Below are 24,732 nucleotides of genomic sequence, written 5' to 3' on the forward strand. Positions count from 1 at the left end.
TCATATATGTTTGTATGTGTATTTGTACGTGTAGGAACACACTTTAACATTCCTCTTCCTGTGTCTTCCAATGTTAGAGTCCATTGTTTACTGAGAGGAACCATTGAGACCCCGTTTGGGTGAGGCTGACCCATTTCCCATGCCACAGGGGTGAGTGTGTGAACCAGTCTAAGCCAATCAGAATAGTCTTTCTTCTACCTGTTCAAGAATGAGCATGGTATCCAAGTAAAGTAAATTGGAACCCTTTTTGGCCTTTTCTACCAAATCTATATACAGGAGCCATCTCTCTCTTTAGATTGTGTGTGATAGGATTAATTTAGGGGTGGTCAGTGATGTGGATCTGACATCTGAAGCTAGATAAAATCTCCAGAATTCCTAGTTATCTTAACCTGGGAAATAATCATTTTTGGATAGGAACAAAGCTTGTCTAATTCACATGCTGTCTACTCTCCCTGGAGTAACATGTTGTACCTTTTATTCTTTGAGTGAGAAGTGACATGAGACAAAGACAACTAAAGTGGAAGTCACAGGATCAGTTCAAGTTTCTGTTATGCCACTTGCTGGCTTTAGGATCTTGAATGACTCATTTTCTCTTTACAGGCTACTTATAGTGTCTTAACCAAATATTCATTTTCTCTCCTTAATAAGCCACTTTCATGGCTTAACCAGAGATTGCTTTTTCCTTTTATAACAAGACATCTGGAGAACCTGTACATGAACTCCACAGTGTCTTCAATGTACCTGCCTCTTCTACTCTGCTATCTTTGGGATGTGCCTCTTACCACTTCCTGGGCATCACATTTGCATTTAAAACAGGAAAAAGGGCAAGAGCAATGAACAAAAAGAGTGTGCCACCTGTCAACCCTCTTTAAAGGACTTTTTCTGCTCACTCAGTTCCCCTCCTTTCCTTATAATCCCTTTCATTATTTCTTAGATTCCACATATGGGAAAAATTAGAGAGGGAGACAAACCATGAGACACTCTAACTCTAGGAAACAAACAAAGGGTTGCAGAAGGAAAGGTGGGTGGGGGGATGGGGTAATTCAGTTAAATTGAATTTAAATTAAATGTAAAAAAAAAAATAAAAGAAAAAGAAAAAAATAAAGGACTTTTCCTAAAATGCCCTCCACATGATGTCTCTGTGTGTCTTATTGGCCAGGGTTTGGCCCACAGTCACCTCTAGCTGCAGAAAGGCTGAGAAACATAGATTCTTAGCTGTATATATTGCCGTCCCCTCAACCAAATGGGGTTCTTTTTGGTAGAAGGAAGGAGAAAATGGATGCTAGGTAAGCATCTACTGTCTGTCACAGGTTTAGATTAAATGATTGATCTAGATGGTTCTAGCTCTAGAAGTTATAAAGCCTGTTTCATAAATTCTGGGAGAACTGGTAATTAAGGCTTTAATGCTCAGTACAACAGAATAACCTAGATCGGAGTTTGGCAAACTATGGTCCACAGGTCAAATTCTGCTGGCCACCTGATTTTGTAAATAAAATTTTATTAAAACACAGACACATTCATTTGTTTAACATATTGTGACTGCTTTTTCATTACAATGGCAGAGTTGAGGAGTTGTGACTTAAACCAGAAGGCCTGCAAAATTGAAAATGTTTACTATCTGGCTCTCTATAGAAAAAAATTTGGCAATCTCTGGCCTACATGATTCAGAAAAGCCTTTCCATTTTGGTGCTCCCAAAAACATGCATTTATTCCTTCATTTAATAAGTATTTGAACATACACTATATTTCAGACATGAGAGTGGAAATAGGGGGTATAGCAATGAATAAAACAAAGTCCATGTCGGCATGGAGCTTATATTTTATCGAGTCAAGCAGAGAGTAAATAAATAGGTAAAGCTTCTCATCTGTCACATAATCATAAGAGCTATAGAGAAAAATGAAGTTTTTGAGAATGGTCAGGGAAGACTTCCTTTAGAAGGTGACATTTGAGCAAAAATCCGGAGGTGATAGATGGAGCCAGTGGCCCATGATGGGAAGAACATGCCAGGACAGCATGTGCTACAGAGGTAGCAATGTGTCTGTAGAGGTTGAGGAATAGCAGGAAGGCTATTGTGCCTGGAGCAGAGGGAACAAGGAGGAAGATGGCTAGGGATGAGCTCAAAGAGTAGCTTCTACCATTATGTAGAAACTTACTCATGGAAATTTATAAGAAGGGGAATGACATGACCTGATTTACATTCTAACATGGGTCATTCTGGCTATAGTACTGACAATAGACATGAAGTGCAGGAACGGAACCTGGGAGACCAATCAGATGCTCTCAGGCTATATTAGGCAAGAGATAGTAGTGGCTTGGCCTAGAATGGTAGTGGTAGAAAGGAAAGAAGTGGTTGGATTCTGACAAGTTTTTGAAAGTAGAGCTAGCAAGATAATTAATACAGAGTAAGAGATAAAGAGAGTCAAAGACGACTTGGCTTTTGGCCTGGACAACTGAAAGAATGAAGTTCCTGTTTATTGTTGTGGGGAAGCTTCCAGGAAGGAGTAAGTCTTGGAGGAAAGGTCAGGAGTTCCAGAAAGTGCTTATTAAATATGCAGGTGGAAATTTTAATTAGGCAATTTTATATTCAAGTCTCTAGTTCAGAGAGAAGACCTGGGCTAAAATAAACCTGAGAATTAAGAGTGTGCAGATGATATTTTAAGGTGATGGACAGGTGGTGAGAGCCTCTGGTATCACTGAGATCCTTGAATGAGTGGAAAGGGGGACAGGCATAGCCATTGACCTGAGAGGAACATGAGCAGCTCATCTGTGGTAATATTTGAATCAAGAAGGTGTTGTAGAATGTATGGAAGTTCTCTCTCTCACTTCTGTTTTCCTCAGGGAATTGGAAGCAAAGTCAGCTGCAGAGTTGGGATGGAGGAGGAGATACTGGAAATTTGAGAAGAAATGTGATTGGAAAATGTATGATTTCTAGGCAGCATTAAGAACTTAAATTGAGGTTAGTGATCACAAGGGGTTAGCATGGTAGTGCCAGTCTCCAGTCAAATTCAGCTTATAGGTCTAGGCATGGAGTAGTATTTAACTATGGTTGGAATTTTGCCAGGTGAGTATGATGGTCAAGAACAAGGCAGATAGTTTCTGCAGGGAATTAATTATAATGATGGACCATGGACTTTAGCCTCCTTAAGGACCAAAGGGAGGATTGGAGTAACAGATTGAAGGATTGTTGGAGTCTGGGTACTAGAAGGTGCACACTAGAAAGTTAGGAATGGTGAGATGCTTGCAAGTGAGGTCTATAAAAGATGTGGAAGTTGTTGGTAAACACAATGTGGTATAATAGAGTGAGTGGCTGACATAAAAGATAGGATTCTTGGGAGAGAAGAGGTCAAGGAATTAAGAGGTCAGGGAGTTGGAAGCATAATCTCCATACCTTGAAATCACCAGCAGTTATGGCAAGATGGATGTCAGAGAAACAATGACCTAGGAGCATTAATCTTTGAGGAATGATGGGGAGTAATCTCTGGGGGCCAGTGGATAAACTGCCACAGGGACAAGTCTGATGATGGGAAACTCAATCTGGTGACGAGTCAGTCTGTGGGCAACCCTGAGGAGAAAGACACTACTTCACTCAAGGCATGACATGAACATTTTTTGTTGTTTCCACGAAACTCTTTATATTAGTGTACATTTCAAACTTTGTATACCCCTAGTAAGTGTAGCAATGTCAACTGTTTGTCACAATTAAAATTAAAAGAAAAATGCAGTTTTCTGAATCCACAGGCACTGAAAATGTATGTTGGCTAGTTTACATGACTGTTTTGAAATCTATTTTTTGCTGAGCTGTGGCATTAACTGAGCTGAACATGAAGCAAGCCACAGGGCTCTGGAGTCCTCAGATGGCGCCCAACCTGATGGGTACAGAAAATTAATGATTCTCCTTTCCTTTAGCCCAAAAATTGATCCATAAACTTAAGTATGAAAATGAAAAATTTGAATTACTGGCACTGTCCTCTTTCCTTCAGGCTGTTCACCATCAAAATGTTGCTCACTCAACTGTCTGGATAGATTCTGCTCTTCTTAAAAGTGGCCCTCAAATGTGTTGTTTTGAAACTTTTTGGATTCACCACTGTTTCTAACATTATCCTTTTGGTTGCACACTAGATTAAGGTTTTGTGAATCACCACTGACCAGCTATATTTGGTTGTTTTTCTTGGTGGGAATGCATAATTGAAAATGAACAAATGAAAACATCCCTCTATTCTCTCTTCAAATTTAGAATTTATAATGAGTCTCACAACGGAACTACACTTGATTCCTGTGTTGTTGGGCAGTTTTATGGGTGAAGGATCTTTTTGCTCTTTAGTAATTGTCCCCTTCTCGGAGACAGGTCCAAAATAGACCTTGCTTCTTTGGAACTCCCCCAGTTCTTAGAGATCTTTCAGTGTTTATCTCAGCTTATTAACACAGCAACTCTCTTTGTGAAATTGCGAGTGTGCATATATCTGTGTATCTGGATAAAATTGCTCATCTGTAGGTGGAGTTCCTAAAATTCTTGAAAGTGACCCTTCAACGTTATTTGAGATTATTAATAGTTATTGATGAAGTTGCAATAGTTTTCTATATTCATCTATATTATATGTAATATGTAGAATATTTTTCTTCATTTAATTTTGGATTAATTTAAGTCCTTCAAGTGGATCTGCAATATGGTTTTGTGTTTTATTATTTTTTCTTACAAAAATTCTATAAAAGTTGCTTTTGAGCATAAAGTGTTATTTATTGATTTTAACTTTCTAAAGCAAAGCATAAAGTGTTATTTATTGATTTTAACTTCCTAAAGCCAATCCCATTATATATGCACCATGCTGTTTTTCAAATTTTACTTTCCTGAATGATCAAGTATAATTCAGAGACCCCCATTTTCATTTTTTACGCTTCTCAATGTTATGGACCAAGAAAGTCAGTTTTCCTTATGGATTATATTGCCTGCTTTTTCCTACTAGGTACCTATTTTTATTCTTGGCCCTTTTCTCATTACAAGCTTTTAAATTTAATTTTATCTTAATATTTTATTACTTTATTTTATTTTTCCTAGGGTTGCTTGAGTTTGAGTCTACTGCCTATTCTTCTGTAAGTTAAAACAGATGACTGACAAATCAATTTGGCCTTTCATTGCCATTGATAACGTATTAATTTTAGTAGAGATCCTTCTAAAAATAGAAATGAAGGAAGAGTTACTTTTTTTGGGTTACTTTTGCTTTCTTTCTAGCTGTTCTGTAATGAATGATAAGATCTCACTCTCCAAGAATGTCTGTAAAAATTTAAAAATTCATGGCTCTCCTTTTTGCCTATTTGTTAGTCTTTAAGACATTTATGGTTTACTTCCGCAATTTCTTTTTTCTATTTTATTTATTAGACATAGTAAAAGGTTATCCACAGCCCAAGGCTTCTAGGCATGTGTAGACTGTAAAAATCTACAATTAAATCAAATAGGGCAGCTGAAATTCCACAACGAAGATGAAAAAAAAGGTTAGGGCTGTATTTAGTGAAGAATGACAAGCCAAAAAATAGATCCTGCTCAGCACCCTACAGTTAACAAATTAGAGCTCTGCTGAATTAGGTTAGAAAGGGAATTCCAGAGATGAACAAGGCCATGCTGGACCCAGAAAGGGAAGGAAGTTGGAGCAGTAGACCAGGGAAAGAATTTCACAGGAAATGGTAGACCTCACTGTGCCCAGTATTCTCTGACAACTGTCCTCATGGCCCTGCAGTCGATCTTACATAACAATAAGGGGATGTTTAAATAACCTGATTGAAATGACAGATCTAGGTGTGTGACTGTATACACACATTCCAGTGTGGTACCTGGGCCTCCTGATGGAGAGCAGTGACCCAAATGCTCTCCTTGGGAGAGCACCTGCCTTCAGTCCCCAGTGCAGTTTCTTCTTGTCCCACTTCTACTCTGAGCAGTATCTGCTGTAGCATGTACTCAGTATGGTGAGGGCTGTGGTCCATTTGCCACCTCACTGGGCCTGGGCAGGAGGGGCCTCTCCAGTGATATCCTGAACATTCAGTGAGGAACTCTCATGTGGACTGCCATAGAAACATCCTCAATCTTCCTGCCTCTCCTGACAGCTGCCCTCAACCCAGTCTGTTCTCCACACAGCAGCCTGTTCTAATTCCTCTATTGCTTTGATGGTCCTCCACTATGATGAGGATAAAAATGTACATGTTACCTCATGGCATCTCTAATGTGATTCCTGCTTTTCCCTCAGCTTCATCCCTGGTAACTCTCCTCCCTCGCTTATTATGCTGGCCTCCCTGCTCTTATGTTTTTATTTTTTTTACAAATTCCTAGGTATTTCCACACTTTAGGATCTTGGCATTAGGTCCCACATTTAGGACCCTATTTCCTGGCTGGATTGTTCCCCTTTCCGATCTTCTCTGGTTCCTTTCTGCTCATCCTTTAGTCAGAATTAAAATACCACCTGCTCAGAGATGCTTGTTGGGTCCTACCTGCTGCCATTAGTCTCCTCCTTAGCCCCCTGTTTGTTTCCTCTGTAGAACTGTCACAATTGTAAATAATGTGTGTATGTATTGTTTGTTTGGCCATTTCCCCCATCAGAATGTAACCTCCCTATGAGCTAGGACCAAGTGTGTCTTGTTTACCAGTGTAATCCAGCACTCAGAATTGGGTTGAATACATAATCAATCAGCATTCAACATATAGAATAAATGAAGGAAAAGTAGCGATGATATTCACACAGTCTTATGATGATGAGTCACCTTTTTGTTGCTCCCCTTCCCTTTCAGTACAGCTTATTTATCTATCTTAACCCAATTTATGTGTGTGACACTCCCAGCAGGAACAGAATGCCTTGCAACTCTCCCTGTGTGTGCTCCAGGGTCTAGGAGCTCTTGCTTGACTTTTTGAAACAACTAAAAATATTGTTGGAACTCTGTTAGCAAGTTAAGTCCTTGGTTAATGTGACCACTGTTATCACTTTGCTAAGCAGAAGATCTTGGAGATGGTACTGCTTTCTTGACTTTCTCGTTCACTGATTGCTGTTTTTTATAGCTTTATCTCATTCTTCTCTTTTGGCACAAGATCCCTCAGATCTGTTTCTTCCACTGCAAGTTGAGCAGTTCTGGACCACTGATTGCTTGCCATTCCCCTCTCATCTTTTAATTCAGTCAGTTGGAGTTGTTTGTTCTCATGTCATTTTTCCCACTGTGAATGTCTCCCTAGATATTCTCTTTACTGTTGGCCCTTGGATTTCCAAACTCTGCTCCTGTCCTTTCTCTTCTTGGCTTCTCTCATTAATCCTTAAAATTGTTCTATTTCCAGACCCAGTTGTCTCTTTTCCCAATGTTGCCTGTGCCTGGGATAGCATCCTTCTGCATGTTCTCAGCCAAGTAGCCTCTTAATCTTTCTCTAGGTCTAGATCATCTAGTAGATATTAAGTACTCAGTATATTCTGAGCACTCTTTGCTCTTCTTTATGACCTTTCTCAACATTCATGTTGTGTAAATAGTCAAGAGTTGTGAACACTCATTTTAGAGCTCTCTAATAAGTATAGTAAGTATGCCCTTCTCAAGTCCTAAAACACTTAACACAAGGCCCTCTAATGGACTGTCCATTCATTCATCTAACAGATTATTTATCAATCACCTGTTATTTATCAATCTCTGTTATGTGTCAGAGACTATTCTAGTGGTGGCTGGTGAACAAGAGGTTCTATATATGCATGTTCTATCTATGGATATTGCTCTTACATTTGGTGGGATATATGTACATGTTTATAGTAATGTATTTGTGTAAAAATTTAATAGATATTATTATATACTGTTCTGTAGCTTTTAGCTACGTAAATTATGTCTCACCAATAGGATTATACATTTTTCAGAAACAAATTTTTTAAAAGATTTTATTTATTTATTCATGAAACACACACACACACACACAGAGGCAGAGACATACGCAGAGGGAGAAGCAGGCTCCATGCAGGGAACCCGACGTGGGCCTCGATCCTGGATGTCCAGGATCACATCCCGGACTGAAGGCAGCACTAAGCCACTGAGCCACCGGCCTGCCCTTTTTTTTTTTTTTTTTAAGATTTTATTTATTTATTCATGAGAGAGAGAGAGAGAGAGAGAGAGAGGCAGAGACACAGGCAGAGGGAGAAGCAGGCTCCATGCAGGGAGCCTGACGTGGGACTTGATCCCAGGTCTCCAGGATCAGGCCCTGGGCTCAAGGCGGCGCTAAACCGCTGAGCCACCTGGGCTGCCCAACAATTTTTTTTAAGTGTTTGCATACCTGCTTGGGAGGATGTTGTATAGAACATGTATTTAATGAGTTCAGTGACTTCACTAAATATAAAATACATAGAGAATTACATTCAAGTGAGATATAAAACCGCACATGTTATTATGTTGATATGTTGTTTAATTGCAGTTTAGCCTTCTGTGTAAATGTCCTTTTGCATTAATGAGTGTCTCCACTGTTACGTGTTCAGGATATGTTAACTCACTGTACGTGGCTACAGGACAGATTCATTTAAAGTTCACAGTGTAACAATGCAGTGTTTCTAGAATTAGAGTTGTAAGCTTAAGCAATGATAGAAAATTGCACTTATAATTATGCTGCTATGTGCCACTATATGCCTTTCAATACAATAATAAATGTAAAAAATACTGTGGCATCTAGAAACTTACAGGAATCTCAGTATCAGCAATCACCATTTGATAAGGAAAAACAGTCCTGCCTTCTCCTCTACTGTCGTACTTCACTTTAACACTTGTGGTCACCCAATGTGTATGAGGGGTTTCCCACACAAGGTAATTCTCTGATTCTCTGATATCAATCAGTTGGGTGACCTACAATTGAACTCACTTCTGCCATTATCTACTTGGAGATAACATCAGATCCCACAACTTAAGGACTCAGGATCTCACAGGATTGCATTACCCTCCACCCCCAACTCCACATGCCACTCACAAACCCAGATTGTCTGTCATCTGTGCTATGGATATAAATTGGAGGTTTACTCGACCCTCTCTTTAGGTTTAATTAATTTGCTAGAGTGGTTCACAGAAGTCAGGAAAACAGTTTACTTAAGAGGCTACTGTTTTTTTAAAAAAGGATATAAATGATAACAGCCAGATGGAAGAGGTGCATAGGACGAGGTGTGTGGGAAGGGCTTGAAAGCTACTGTGCCTTCCCTGGGCTCACTGCTCTCCCTGTTGTCAACACAAAATGAACAAACCTTTTAGAATCTCTAAAAGTAAGGAAGAACATTTTATTTACCAAATTGGGACAGCTGCTTGAGAAACATGCTCTTTACAGGGAAGAAAGTGTTCCTGAGAATGAACAGTTTTTACAGTTTTATACTTTTTTATATCTTGTAAAAACTCAGAAGATTATAGATTAGTATTTGGGTAGGAATCATGAGTTTTATCATAAAGGAATGGTATAGAAGAATTCATATTCCAAGGACAAGGTGGTTTTCCTTTAGGTTACTCATTCACAAAGCAGAAGTGCAATGCATAGGTGGCAGGCCATAAATCAGTCTTTTGATTGAACAAAGTTGATATACAGCCATGTTGACTTAGAAAGAAATCTAAAATGGCTTCTCTTGTCTCTCAGGCCTTTAGAGAGTTTTTTTCTCATCACTGTATCCACTAATTCAGAAGCTCTCCAAGCCCTATCTTTTTTTTTTTTTTTTAAGATTTTATTTATTTATTCATAGAAGACACACACACACACACACACACTCACACACACACACTCACACACACACATAGCCTGAAGGAGAAGCAGGCTCCCTGCAGAGAGCCTGAGGTGGGACTTGATCCCAGGGATCACGCGCTGAGCTGAAGCTTACCTGTGGAACCACCTAGGTGTCTTGTAAGCCCTATCTTTTTAGGTTTTAATGAGGCTTCATTACATAGGCATGACTGATTAAATGATTAGCCATTGGCAATTAGTTCAACCTCTAGTCCCTCCTGCCCTGAGTTGGAAGGTGTGGGGCTGAAAGTTTCAACTCTTTCTAATCACTTGGTTGGTTCCCTTGGCAACTAGTCCTCATCCTTAGGTTACTTAGGGGCTTTCCAAAGTTACTCATTTAAAAAACTCGGGTATGGTTGAAAGGGGCTTGTTATGAATAACAAAAGATACCCATTTTACTTGTATTACTCCAGAGCTATTTCAGGAATTAGGAACAAAACTAAATATTATAATAGATGTCCCTATGGCTCTATTATAGGAAGTTACATGGGTCTTAGGAGCTGTGTACCAGAAACTATGGATAAACTCCAAAATATATATTTTTTATTATATCACAACAATCACACCATTTTATCAAGCTGGAAAGACAGACTATATGAAGCCAATTTTGCCCCCAATAAGATAGATTTGTTTATTTATTTAAAAGCAAAATGCTTGAGAGCACACAAAGTAGGTGCTGTATTAAACTGTCTACGTTAGAATTAAAAGCATGATAGTAAGCCTCAAAGTTATGTACTTCTGCTCATGTACTTGAGCAGGATACAACCTTACCAGGTAAAAAGTGAAAAAAAAAAAAATTGTTCACAGGACAAAATGGCATATGTGCTGAAAGAACTCGAGAAGGAAAAACTCATTGAGCAGAATGAACAGCTCAAAACAATGAACAGCAACAGATGGGTATATAGTCTTCCTAAATATCTTATGTCCTTTGTGGGTCTTTGTGCAATAAGTAATTGGTAGGGACAGTCTGGTGAACTCCCAGATGCTTACCTGCATTATTTGATCACACTGATTCTGTTTATTAAGTCAAGATAAAAAATACCAGCATAGTCCTCCTGAAGTAAATGACATTGCTCAGGAACATTGGTCCCTTGGACAATATTGTAAATATCCTAAGACAGTCAGCAGGGATGGAATCTAGGATTCAATGAGCAATAACTTTGTCTACCGGAAAATTTTTTTTCGTATTTCAAGCACTTAGGATTACTTAGGATTGATTAGTTGACCTAAATATTTGCCAATTCAGTGTTTTCACTTCACTCACAGACAACTTGCCGTCCAACCTCTTTTAGAACTGAGGGGTTTAGTTTTTGGTTTTGTCTTGTTTTGTGTATCTTGAGGGTTACTGAGAATTATTTTCTTGATTTAAGAATATCACAGATGGCAACTATAGCCTGTAGTTAATCAGATAAAATGGATCAGAAGAGGAACTGACCATGAAGAAAAAAAATTGTTTTTTTCATACTAACATCTCAGAAGATATTCTACAAAGATACTTATTTGATCCTTTTCAACTAGATAGAGCCATGCTTGCAAACTTTATTTTGGGGTGCCATGTCACATTTCTTTGCTAAAAATTCACATGGCTCCACCATTTGGAGGTGTCAGGAATATAACTAATTCTATCTTCAGGCTTTCCTTGGAAAAATTTACCAGAACAACCTAAGTGTTAAGCAAAATCACAATTTCATGAAATTATGTTCATATGAAAATTCCAGTGAGAGATAAAAGTATAAGCAAGCTTAGGCTTTTTTTTTTTTTTAAGATTTTATTTTATTTATTCATGAGAAACACAGAGAGAGGCTGAGACATAGGCAGAGGGAGGAGCAGGCTCCCTGTGGGGAGCCCTATTCGGGGACTTAATCCCAGGATCCCAGGATCAGGACCTGAGCCAAAGACAGACGCTCAACCACTGAGCCACCAGGTGTCCCACAAGCTTATTCTTAAAATCATATGGAAAAATCACATGAACATAACAAAGAATATTATGAAAATAATGAGTAATGAGAGGAAACTGGCCCAGTTAGGTAGAATATACTATAGTTAGGATAATTAAAGCCATTTGATACCTGTATGGGAACAGTTTCATCAATGGAACAGGATAATCTAGATATAGACACAAATACATATGGGAATGTAATTTGTGATAAAAATGCATTTCAAATCAGTGGGTAAGAACTGAATTTTCCAACAAATTTATGTTGGGCAATTTGCTGACCATTAAGGGAAAACAGTAATAAAGCAGGATCTCCACTGCAGTCCTTACATCAAAATTAATTCCAGATGGAATGAAGTTTTAAATGTAAAAACTGAAATTATAAAAGCACTCATAGAAAAAAATGGACTATTTTTATAATTTTGGGTTACAGAAAAACTCCCACCACAGAAGCTGTAAAGGAAAATGATTGATAAATTTGACCACATAAGCATTAAAAACTTCTCTATTACAAAAAAGTCATAGACAAAATCAAAATATATATAACAAACTGAGGGAAAATATTTACAACACACACGGCCAAGTACTTGGTGCCTTAACATGTAAAGAGTTTAGCAAATTAGTAAGGGCAGGGGGAAATAATACCAATTCTCCTGACAGAGAAATAGATAAAGGAAATTTTGGGTTTGGGATTATATTTGACTAATATGATAGAAACCCAGCTGTAGGGACTTAACAAAATGAGGCCTTTCCTTTTCTCACGTAAAAAGTCTGAAACTGGTCCAAAGCTGGCACAGTGGCTCCAGAGTGCATCAGAAGCCTAGACTCTATTTGGTAATCTTTAGTAAATAGCTTTACACTTCATGGCCACAAGATAACTGTTCTGCTCCAGGCACTATATCTGAGGCAAATAGCAGCAGCTAAAATGCATCTGTTAGAAACTCTGTTACCTGACCTACCAGCTGCAAAATAAATATCTGTCAAGATACCAATGAGATACCATTTTTCATGTATCAGGTTAATAATAATCAATGAGTTTGGTACTACCCAGTTTTGGTAAGTTTATGGGGCAACGGGCACTGTCAAACTGTTCTTGTGTGTATAAGTCTTTTTAGAAGGCAGTTTGGGGATCTGTAGCAATAATTTAAATGCATATGTTGATTGATTTGTCAACTATATTTACAAATGTATCCTATAGATATATTTACACATGTATGAAAGATAAATGTATCCTGATATTCACAGGAGCATTTCTTGTAATAGCAAAAAAATAGATAAAACTAGAAATAATCTAAATGCCCATCACCAAGGAACTATTTAAAGAAGTGATGGTAGGGACACCTGGGTGGCTCAGTTGACTGAGCGTCAGACTCTTGGTTTCAGCTCAGGTTATGATCTCAGGGCCATGAGATAGAGCTCCGAGTTGGACTCTCTGCTTACTGTGGAGTGAGATTTTCTCCCTCTGCCCCTCCTCCCACTTACATAACATACTTTTGAGTTCTCTCTCAAATAAATGAATAAATAAAATCTTAAAAAAGAAGTGATGGCATATATGTCCAAGGGTATAGTTATTAAAAAGAATGAGCTAAATTTGTGTGTGCTGTTATGGAAGGATCTCCAAGTCATATTATTCAATTTAAAAGGCCAGATGCAGAGCAGTTTATATAACATGGTTCCAGTGAGTGAAAAACTGAAAATAGATATGTGTATAAGTATGGATAATTTTAGGAAGGATATACTCATCTCAATGGAATAGGACTGGAGTAAGACAGATACTGTCATTGAATATTATTTTGTTATTTTTGAGTATTTAAAACCGTATGTATGGTATTCATAGTATGTTTTAAAGAAGTACAGTAGTGAATTAAAACTTTGCCTTTTGTCAGGGCATCGTCAAGAGAGTTAACAGCCAATAAGAACAGCAGTCTTTTAACAATCAGCTGAATACCAGCCCTGTTTCTCTTGATTTAAAACAAGTAATATTATTCTTGGTTTGTTAGGCATGACTACACATGGAAATATATTTCTTTTTTTTTTTTTGAAATATATTTCTTTACTGTACCAGAAATGTTGTTACTTTAGGAACCCAGTACATGAATTACTGTTCTCTCAGTTGCTTGGATTTTTCTCCTCAACTGTCACCATCAGGGAAGCTGTCCCGGACCATTCTGATTAAAATGCTCTCTCCCTCTGAACCCACCTTAGCACTGTATCTCCCTTATGTTGCTTGATTTACCTTTCTTGCACTGATTATATTTGTGTATAGTCTATCTTATCATAGATGACTTGATATCTTAGTCCATTTAGGCTGCTAGAACAAACTACCACAGGTTGGGTGGCTTATACACAACAGAAAATTATTTCTCACAGTTCTGGAGGCTGGAAATCCAAGATCAAGGTGCCAGCATGGTCCGGGGAGAGCCCTCTTCTGGATTGCAGACTTCTCATTATAACCTAACATGGCAGAAAGGGCAAAGAATCTGTCTTGGGTCTCTTTTGTAAGGGCACTAATCATTTTCCAAAGGCCCGATTTTCTAATACCGTCATGTTAGGCATTTTTCAACATGTGAATTTGGAAGGATACGAACATTCAGACCATAGCACCTGGGGGCACAGATTTTCATCTTAATCACTGAATACCTAGGGACCCATACAGTCTTGACACAGAGTAGAGGCTTAAATGTTTAAAGGTGAAGATGAAATATAAAATATTAGTTGAATGAATGTTATATTCAAATTCATGGCTTCTAGTCTAGTATTAATAAGTAATTATGATCTATACCACCACACCCTGTCCCCACTGAGGACAGCTTGCCCAGTCTGGATCCCTCTCTTCTGCCACTATCACCATTCTGGCCTCTCTGCCTTGTGACACTCCTGGAAATTGAAGTTAGATGATAACTAGCTGTGGGGGAAAGGTGTTCTTTGTATTCCCCATTAGCTTGAGGTGACTTGGTAGAGTGTGAGAGTAGAGAATCCTCTTCTTACTTGTAAAAGTTAACATGGAATGTACCAGGACCAGGGCTGGAAAACTGGACCATTTGGTTTCCCATCCAGTGAATCTTCTGGTTGTCTGTAGGCCATTCTTACTTGCTTTTTGTCAGAGATTCACATTTTTCATCCTGTCATTGCTATGTAAGGGTGAGCTTGTGGAATTCCAGATACCTCCACCAGCAAATAGAACGCTGAGCTGTAATATTCAGGAAAAGAAGATACCTACTGATTCTTCTTGAATTGCTTTATGATTTTTTAATGAAGTATAATTGACATATAACATTATATTAGTTTTGGGTGTGTAACATACTGATTTGATTATATATATTACAAAATTATGTCTGTAATAAGCCTAGTTAACATCTGTCACCATATATAGTTATAATTTTTTTCTTTTAAGGCTTACTCTGGGCAACTTCAAATATATAATATAATATTATTAACTGTGATCCCCATGTTGTACATTACAGGCCCGTGACTTACTTACTTATTTTATGACTGTGGGTATGATTTCTGAAGTGTATTGTCTTTCTCCTTAGCTAAATTACTCTCTTGAGAACAGAGACCCCATGTCAAACTTAAAAAAAAAAAAAAAAAACCCCAAAAACTCTTATTTTTAGGGCTGTATTAGATGACTATATTCTGTGATTGGTTAAACCAAGGAACAGAAGCTTTTTAATGGATTCAATTTGGTTTATTTTTTTTTTTAAGATTTTATTTATTTGAGAAAGAGGAAGTGAGAGAGCATCAGTTGTGTGTGTGTGTGTGGGGGGGGGGGGCGTGTTGCAGAAGGAGAGGGAAAAACAGATTCCTGGCTGAGCAGGGAGCCCAATGTGGACCTCAATCTCAGGACCCTGGGATCATGACCTGAGTTGAAGGCAGACACTTAACCAACTTAGCCACCCAGGTGCTCTAAGTTTGGTTTCTTACTTGTAATATTTATGGGCAGAATCGATAAATTTATCCACAGACTGACTGTCTCTCTGATATGTTTAGGTTCTCATTATACTTTGGAATTTTATGTTCTGAAACAGGTTAACTTTTTCTATCTTTCAAATTATGGTAGATAAGGTACTTCAAAAGGGTCATTGGCCACATTCAACTCTTCTTTTTAAAGACTTGAATTAGAGTCTTTAAAACTATGTTTAAAAACCACCAGAAAACTGGACATAACGATGATACCATGCACTGTGGTAGAGATGGAATAGGAATAGTCTTCAAGGTTTGTAGTGCAAGGATCTGGGTGAGCAGTTAGTGTTGTGATCCCCACTTCCTCTTTGTTTGCTGAAAGCCTGTCATTTACCACCCTGTGCATCAGATTTTTTCTCTTTTGATTTGGTTTCTCATCTGTCAAATGAATATAGTAATAATCATTATATCAGGATTTTTGTTGGAGCAGGAAATGATAGAGTGCAGTTAATATACATCTAATAGGATGATGGCGATGATCTTGTAGATTTCTTTTCAAAGGCAAAATGTAGTGGCACTTCATTAATGGAGCTAATGCTTCCGAACATAGTGATTGGCTCCTCTAATTATGTTATGTAGTCTTCATGTCGTTCTGCTTATACTTCAGATCCAGAAAAGACTAACTCAAGTGCATCTTTAGAAGAAAGATCCTTGGTCTTCCAAGAAGTATATACTTTTATGTTTAAAGAATATTTATAATAATCTCTCTTGTTCTTTTAGAGTTAGAGGTATGTGTTTACAGCAGGGGAGCATTATTATTTCTCAGTCCTCCATTTTCTTGCTCATCTGACCTTCAAGCCATCTTTGTCTCTCTCCAATTCTTTTTCTCAATACGTGTGTAATTCCTCTAAGAGAAAATGACGTTCAAGTGATTTGGCATATGCACTTTAAAAAGAAAAAGTGATGTGCAGAAATGTATTTGAAAGACAGAGGTTCTTTGTTAAGTGTAATGAGAAGGTGGAACACTAGCAGCTGCCTTCTGGCTACGGAATCACTCTTTGATAAGTCCTCACATGTTGAAGAGGAAGCATTGTACCAGGTTTTGCAAAAGGAGCTTTAATGGCCCTTTCATGAAGATGGCCCCAAAGGCGAAGAAGGAAGCCCCTGCCCCTCCCAAAGCCGAAGCCAAAGCAAAGGCTTTAAAAGCTAAGAAAGCGGTGCTGAAAGCCGTGCACAGTCACAAAAAAAAGATCCGCACGTCACCTGCATTCCAACGACCCAAGACCCTGTGTCTCGGAAGGCAGCCCAAATATCCTCGAAAGAGCGCCCCCAGGAGAAACAAGCTTGATCACTATGCCATCATCAAGTTCCCCTTAACTACTGAGTCAGCCATGAAGAAAATAGAAGACAACAACACAGTTGTGTTCATTGTGGATGTCAAGGCCAATAAGCACCAGATCAAACAGGCTGTGAAGAAGCTCTATGACATTGATGTGGCCAAGGTCAACACCTTGATCAGGCCTGATGGAGAGAAGAAAGCATATGTTCGACTGGCTCCTGACTATGATGCTTTGGATGTTGCCAACAAATTGGGATCATCTAAACTGAGTCCAGCTGGCTATAAATCTAAATATAAATTTTTTCACCATAAAAAAAAAGGAGCTTTAATGTTTTGTCTTGCTGGCATCAGGTAATGGCTGGTTGCTGCTGTGGGTAGACATAAATCTCTAAAACTGAAAATACTCCTACCTATTAGAACTGGTAGAAATATTAGAGATTATTTGTCCAGTTTCCCAATTTTTCAGATGAAACAAGAAAGCAAAGTTCAGAGAGATAAAGTGGCTTGATTAATTTCAAGTAGACCGCACCAGATATGGGATCCTTATTTCCTGGTTCTGTGGCCTAGTGTTCTATTCATTTGTGTTTTCTGGACCTCTGTGGATTTGTCTGTCTATCCATGACTTCACTCCACTAGCCTCTTGGTCACAATTGATTGTTCTAGGCTTAATCCCTGACTAAAGCCAGGCTAGTCAAGTTTTTTAATTTTCTTACATCCAACTGATGCCCCCTGAGAATGTTAAAACTGAAAAAGAGGTAGTCCCTGGTGGTGAAAATTGTCAGGAATATAGCCTGGAACTATTGATGGGTATTACTATCCATAGAGAGCTATTTCCAGCTGTTACTAAAACCCATCATATCCCTACGATTGGATTTTATGAACCAGCAAATCCTCCTTTTTACTGAAGATCATTTTAATTAAGATTCTAGTATTAGCAATCAAAAGAATATGGATTAATATTCCTATTAAATTCTCTACTTTAATACTTATAATGATTTTCCTTTCAAGTTTGTTCAAATTCTTCATCCTTAAAAATTATGGCACAAATTTAGTAAGTAGATGTCTCATTTGTTTACAGTATGGGTTTATAATTTAAATGAATATTCAGGTTACATACATTTGATTACAGTAACTATTTCTCTTACCATCTATAATTATACTTTTATTCCATAATAGTTTTGCATTTGAATATTTAAAGAATCTGTTAGGGACATTTTATTAGGGTGAATGAAAATTGATACCCTATCACCACCACTGAATATCAGTTGAATACTGGTTCTGATTGTTGTGGAAGGTTAACCAAATAGGTACAGTAATAGATCTTGTTCAACATGACAATTTTTGAGAACCAGCAAAATGCTGAAGTGTCTTCCTACCATCATTGTTATTACCACCAAATGTTTAGATAACTCTTCAGAGGTTGCAGAGTTCATATATATAATTCAGTCCTTACAACAACCAGAAAGATGTCTTTTAATATCCATAATTTATAATCTAAAAAACTGAAGCATAGATGTTTAAAAAAATATGTCTTTCGTAGAAAGACATAGTTACTGCCCCGAGACTCAAAACAAGGCCTTCTGTCTGAGTCAGTATTTTTTAAACATTACAGTGATAATATGAAATCTGAGTACTTTCCATGAAAAATTTGAAATCTTCAAATATATTCTAATCATTGTTTCATTAAATTATTGAATGGATGCATACTAAGAGTGAGGAGTTCTGATGTAGCTTTCATGGTGCCCTGGGGCCTCCATCACCTTTCATTGCATTAACACCCTGTCTTGTCATCCTCAATGCCACATTGCAGTGATGTTAGTGGGAGTGTGTGTGTGTGTGTGTGTGTGTGTGTGTGTGTACAGTGTGTTGAGGAGATTGGAGATCGGAGAAGGCAGTGAATAAGTGGGAGCATTTCATTAATCACTAAAGGCACTCTACTGGTGAAATACCCTCACTGTAGAGAGCTGTGTCTGTATAAAAGGCACAGAAGGATAGATTCAGTTCATGGAGAGAAAGGGACTCAGGAAGAACAGTTCATAACTGTTCAACGGGCCTAGGATGAAATCTTGGAAAAAAAATGGGATACAGGAAGTTCAATTTGGCTAAAGCATTTTTTGTGTAAAAATAAATAGATAAGGTTTCGAAGAGAGAGGAGGGCTATGCCAGGCTAAGGTGTTGGGACATTGTTCTGTGGACACTTGAATGCCATTGAAAGTTTTTGAATGGTTTATGATGTAATCATAGCTGGGGTGCATATTTCTTATTAGAGTAAACTTTGATGTCTCTGTTTCCCATGTCCCCATATTCATTCTACGAACAGCCCTTTTGGTTCTACTTGCAGAGTATATCCCAGACCCACTTTCTACTGACAGTCTCCACTGCCAGCAGGCTCACCTAAGCCACTGTTATTTGTCAGTTGGGCTGCAACTGCAGCTTCTTTAGTGACTTGCTGCTTCCATGCTTGCCCTACCAATCCATTCCATACTACAGATTAACCTTTTGCAAGTGCAAACAAAAACTATCATTGTCATGTTAAAGATTTCATAATCTTTTTATCACACTTGCAGTAAAATCCAAACTCCTTAATGTACCCACAAGGTCTTTTGTAACCCTAAGTGACCTGGCCTTGCCACTCTGAGTTCATGTTCTGCCCTCTCTTCCCTCTCCTTCACTCAGCTCTTACCATTCTAATCTCCTTATATTTCTTGAACACCTAGGTTCCTTCTCACCTAAGGTCTCTACTTTTGCTTGTTCATCTGCCTAGAATGTTCTTCCCCCAGGTCTTTACATGGTTAGTTCCTTAACACAAGAGAATTTTCCTCATTGTTGATGTGAAATAGACCCTGCATTGAGTCACACCTTCTGTCCTTTACCAGGATTCGTTTTCTTCACAGTGCTTATCAAGAACTTCATGAAGTTCTTTATTGACTTTTAAGTTTACTTATCCCCTAACCTGTCCAACTAGATGTGAGCAAGGACTTCATTTTTTTTTTTCATTGCTATATCCCCAGTGCCTAGAAGAGTCCTGGCACATTGTACATATTTATTGAATTAATTAATTTACAGATTTGAATGACTGGAGCAGGGAGCCTACTGCAATGTTTTCAGTACAATGAGAGTACATTGAGGGTCTTGTCAGTGGAAATGAAGGGGCAGAGCCTAGCACAAGTACAGTCATAGGGAAAACTGTTGGAATTTCACATGGTTTCATGTGTTGAGTCATCAAAGAGGGGAGAGTTAGAGCGTTTTAAGCTTGGATGAGTGGTTAGGGACCTAGGAGAAGTTCCTGGATTTGGTAGGGAAAGGACCAATTCTAGAGGTGTCAATAGTTTGAGTGCTGGTGGGGTGGAAGTTTCTAGCAGCAGTTGGAATGTGAACTTATCTGGAGTTTCCTGTTCCCTGAGAGGCATTGCTGCAAAGCAAGCAAGGATTATGGGCTCAGAGAGACATGAGGGAAAACCATATACTCAGCTCAACTGTAGTATGACTATGGCAAGGCATTGAACCTCTCTGAACCTTAGGTTCTTCATCTACAACATAAAAATAGTTCATAGTACGTGGTGTTGGGGAGAAAATATTTTCCTCTATCCTTCAAAGGTTCTTCCAGCTGCTTTAAGGATTAAATTGATGTGAGACTGATTTATAAGAGAAAATCAAATTTAATTTCATACATACAACTTATACTTCTCAACTTATACTTGAGGAGTTCAAAGACAGAAAGGTAAAATGAGATATTTATGCCATGCTGAGCTAAGGCTTGAGGCTTCAAGGGGGAGGAGAGCAATTCACAAGCAATAAGAAGAACAGATGTTTATAATTAGATATTTGCCCTGCCATACAGAGGGGTTATTCAGATAAAATTTATCCCTGGTGATAATTCTAATTCTGGGAAAGACCTCCAATTTCTGTTCTTCTAGGTAGTTAAGGGTGAGGTAAAAACTTTCTCTTGAGCCCACAGGGTCTCAATTGCCTTCAGGTCAAAACAGACCACATGCCAAAATGACACATTTTGGGAGATTTGCTCTGACCCCCTTCGGTGGTTCTGAAAATTAAACTATAGAACATGAAAGCATAGAACCAAGTCCTGATGCACGAGTTTCTCAATGACTGTGAAGTTCCCGTCTCCTTCCCCCTTCTTTAAAAAATTTAGTCCAATTCCCGCAGTTTAAATTTGTGTTGTGTTTTCTTTGCACGGCAAAACAAGTGGTTTAAAAAGACAAAAAATACCCCAGACTTAAAATGAAAATGAGTAGTTCCCTGTTCCAATTACAATCCCCAGCTTCCTCTCCCCTAAGGCTGTTACTTTTAACTCTTATTAACTATTTCTTTTAAAACTTAAATCTGTAATTCAACATAACACACTTGTACTACTATTCCTTCAGTTTTCAATTTTGGATATTATTTGTATATCAAATTAAGATATCTTCATATTTATACCAGGGAAGGCAAGGATTTAATTTCCCTCTATTTCCAGTCCCAAACCTATACATATTACATGTACCATTCCTCCTTTCAGTGTATTATGTCCCCCCACCCCACACCACTTTTATTTATTTATTTATTTATTTATTTATTTATTTATTTATTTATTTAAGCTCATCAGTATTGCGAGCTTATATCTTTGACCCTAGCTGTTGCTAACTGGGCTACATATTTTTTCTGTAGTTAATATTTACATCATTATTGTTTAGGTTTCTTTTTGTTTGTTTTTTAATACCAGTCAGTCTTGATTGTCAAACTTCCCTCAAAATCTGGAACATTTCCTCTAAATAATTTCAAACCCAACATATATTCTGTAAGTTTGACTTTTTTTCCCTTGGATATATCTTTTGAGCTTCCTTTGGCTTCCTGCTTCAATTTGGACTGTCCACTCTAAGCCTCCTGCAAAGCTGCATGCCATCTGGGAATCTTTTTGTGTTCTCTTATTTTGGATCCCTGTTTCCAGATCATATTTTCTTTTTCCTATGTGTCTTATTCCTTCACTTTGCCAAGGCATGTTCATCCTATAGCTTTCTGAGAAAAATGTGGGAAGTGAATTCTTTGAGACTTTGTAGACCTTTATTCTGTTTTCACACTTGACTGACATTTTAGCCTAGTATAGAATTCTAGGTTGGAAATAATTTTCCTTCAGCATTTTGAAGGTTTCTTCTAATATTCTAGTTTCCAGTGTTATATTGAAAAATCTCATGCCCCCCCCCCCCCCCCAGTGTGTGTCTCTCATGAATAAATAAACAAAATCTTAAAAAAAGGGGAGGGGGCAGCCCGGGTGACTCAGCAGTTTAGCACTGCTTTTGGCTCAGGGCATGATCCTGGAGACCCAGGATTGAGTCCCATGCTGGGCTCCCTGAATGGAGCCTGTTTCTCCCTCTGCCTGTGTCTCTTTCTCTCTCTCATGAATAAATAAATAAAATCTTAAAAAAAAAAAAAGCCTGATGCTATTATGATCCCCTTGCTTTCCAGGTGACTTTTTTTTCCCCACTTAGAAATTTGTAGACTTTTCTCTGTTTCTTCAATATTTTGATATATGTACATGGCACTCTTTTTTTTCTTTTCATGAATTGTTCTGGGAGGTTGATGAAACTTTTAGTCCAAGCACTTACCTTTCAATTCTTTTTTATTTTTGAATTATTTCTTTGAAATTTCATTTCTTCTAGTCCCTTGTTTTGAAACTCCTATTATTCAGGTATTGGACCTTCTGGCCTGTTGTTCTGATTTCTCTCTCTCTCTCTCTCCCTCTCTCCCTCTCTCTCTCTCTCTCTGTTACTTTTCTTTTGCTCAGTCATTTGCATAAGTTCTCTGTGTTGCTTTTTTGTTTTGGTCTCTGTCTTTTCTAGAGGCCTAACTAAAACAACTTGTAATCCTAGGTTGTCTATACTGTTTAACAGTTAAATACCAAGAAGCTAAACTGAAAACCTGAAAGAGTCACACTTGTCATCTAGAAGCCCTTACCATAAGGCAAATTTTTCTTAGGGTCTCTCAGGTAGGTCTTTATTCTTGAGCTGGTTGTGTGGCTGAAAAGGAATTATCCAATATTTTGTTTGGAGGATATCAGCCTGACTTCTTGTATTCTGGGAGCCTGTGGGTAAAGGAGCTGGTTATTTCACTGTTTAGCATTAAGACTTCCACTTCCTATATTCACTGTGGAGCCTCTCTCCTGCCTTGTACTAAATCTGATGCCTCCAAGACTCAAGTTCCTCTGGTTCATCCTCTCTAGAGAGTAAATATCCTGGCATCTCCTGGGTTAGGAAGAAGTAACTTTCTCTCCATGCAGAAATCTGAGGCTTTAGATTAGGAGTTGGCCAACTATTTCTTTAAAGGGCTGGAAAGTAAAGATTTTAGACTTTTTGGGCTATATCATGGTCTCTACTACATATTCTCCTTCTCGTCATTAAAAAAAAAAAATATATATATATATATATATATATATCCCTTTAAATTGAAAAATAAACACTCTTAGTTTTAGACATTACAAAAACAGGTTGTAAACCAAACAAGTCATAGCTTACTGACACCTGGTGTAGAGGGTCTTTTTGGATACTCTAAACCAACCATCTTCATTTTAGTCCCACCCTGAATCCCTGCCTTCAGAGAACGTGAAGCTTCCAATTTCTGATTCCTTTTGGGTTTCATGACAAAACTGGATGATTTCTTATAGGTGCCCCTGCCCCCTAATTTCAACCCTGTTCCTCCATGAAAGCTTAGGTTTCAGCTTTTTTTCAGCTTACTAGGTGAGCCAACTAATGTCTATTTTCTATTCATTTTCTAAAAGGTCAATTTTTTTCTTGTTTGCATTTCTCTCTGTCCTCATTGGGCCATGCCTTTGGAAGGAGCGGAGATAAATATATGTGTTTAATCTACTAAGTTTAACCAGAAGCTTCCTCAAATCCAATTTGGTTGGTTTTTATTTTTACTACTTTCTTTGATAGTACTTGGGTTAATTTTGCATTTGTTCCCCACGTGCTTACTTGCTATGCCAGATGTTCGAAGAAGATGTCCTTGGGGAGAAAAAATGAGGGGTTTTAAAATGTAGTGTTCTTGAAATGCTCACAATGGTTCAGTGTGTGGGATCCTAAAGGGGCCTGGTTGTTTCTAACCACCAGACTCTCATAATAGAAATACAGTTTCACCCTTATTTGTGTAAACCATCAGGATCATTTTTAAATGTTTGTAATAAAGTTTGTGGCTTATTGTTTAAAATTGAATTTAAGGTAGTAAATCAAAGCTTTTGGTGGCATGCTCCTGACAGCAGGGAGAGCCTGGTAAGTGATCCCTAAGAACTGATCAAAGAGACTTGCTGAGCATTTTTTCCTGTATTTGTGTTTTCGTCCTTTAATCTGGTAGTGTTTCCAATTCCATTCTGAGTGTAATGCACACTCCACCCCCCACTCAAGTCTTCTTGGCGGCATCTGGGATTGTCTTTGCCAAATGGCTCCTGTTCAGGCATAAGCCTGCTTTTACCATCAAGCCTATACAAGGTACGAACAACAGTGATTGTCAGAAAATGGGCATCTTTCAAGATCTTATTCATGCCACATTTTTGTTCCTGTAATCAAATGAAAATTGAAAATGAAAAAAGTAGAATTCACTGAAAAAAATGACCATTTGCCATTTCTGCCTAGGTTCACCTTTCCTGGCCAGTGAGGATGGTGTGCTTGGAGGAGTGATTGTTCTCCGAACTTGCAGATGTTCTGCAGAGTCTGACTCCTCCCAAGATAAGCAGACACTTCTAGGTAAGCTGGACATATACCTTATGTGTGTATTTCTCCTTTTTTTTCAAGACATGGAAATAATTATATTCTTAAGTTAAT

At 38.1% G+C, this 24,732-nt stretch overlaps 3 protein-coding genes across 9 annotated transcripts in view; 2 read left to right on the top strand and 1 right to left on the bottom strand.

Moving 5' to 3' along the window:
• Window positions 1-24,732, bottom strand: part of NDUFAF5 (NADH:ubiquinone oxidoreductase complex assembly factor 5) — a 424,603-nt gene that overhangs the window by 363,621 nt on the left and 36,250 nt on the right. The window lies entirely within an intron of this gene.
• The window catches only part of TASP1 (taspase 1), a 315,133-nt gene that overhangs the window by 171,954 nt on the left and 118,447 nt on the right, over window positions 1-24,732 (top strand). For all 7 annotated transcript variants that reach the window (XR_007405535.1, XR_007405536.1, XM_035705799.2 and 4 more), the window contains one exon: window positions 24,544-24,654. Coding sequence is in view for 5 of the 7 variants with exons in the window: in XM_035705799.2 (XP_035561692.2) it covers window positions 24,544-24,654 (111 nt within the window). In the remaining 2 variants the exon portion in view is untranslated. The remainder of the gene's footprint in view (window positions 1-24,543; window positions 24,655-24,732) is intronic.
• Window positions 16,658-17,279, top strand: LOC112673576 (60S ribosomal protein L23a-like). Its single transcript, XM_035705802.2, has one exon. It carries the CDS (start codon window positions 16,659-16,661, stop codon window positions 17,277-17,279), a length of 621 nt encoding a protein of 206 aa, XP_035561695.2. The 5' UTR covers window position 16,658.

Source organism: Canis lupus, chromosome 24 (genome assembly GCF_003254725.2).
Source record: "Canis lupus dingo isolate Sandy chromosome 24, ASM325472v2, whole genome shotgun sequence".
NCBI classification, from domain to species: domain Eukaryota; kingdom Metazoa; phylum Chordata; class Mammalia; order Carnivora; family Canidae; genus Canis; species Canis lupus.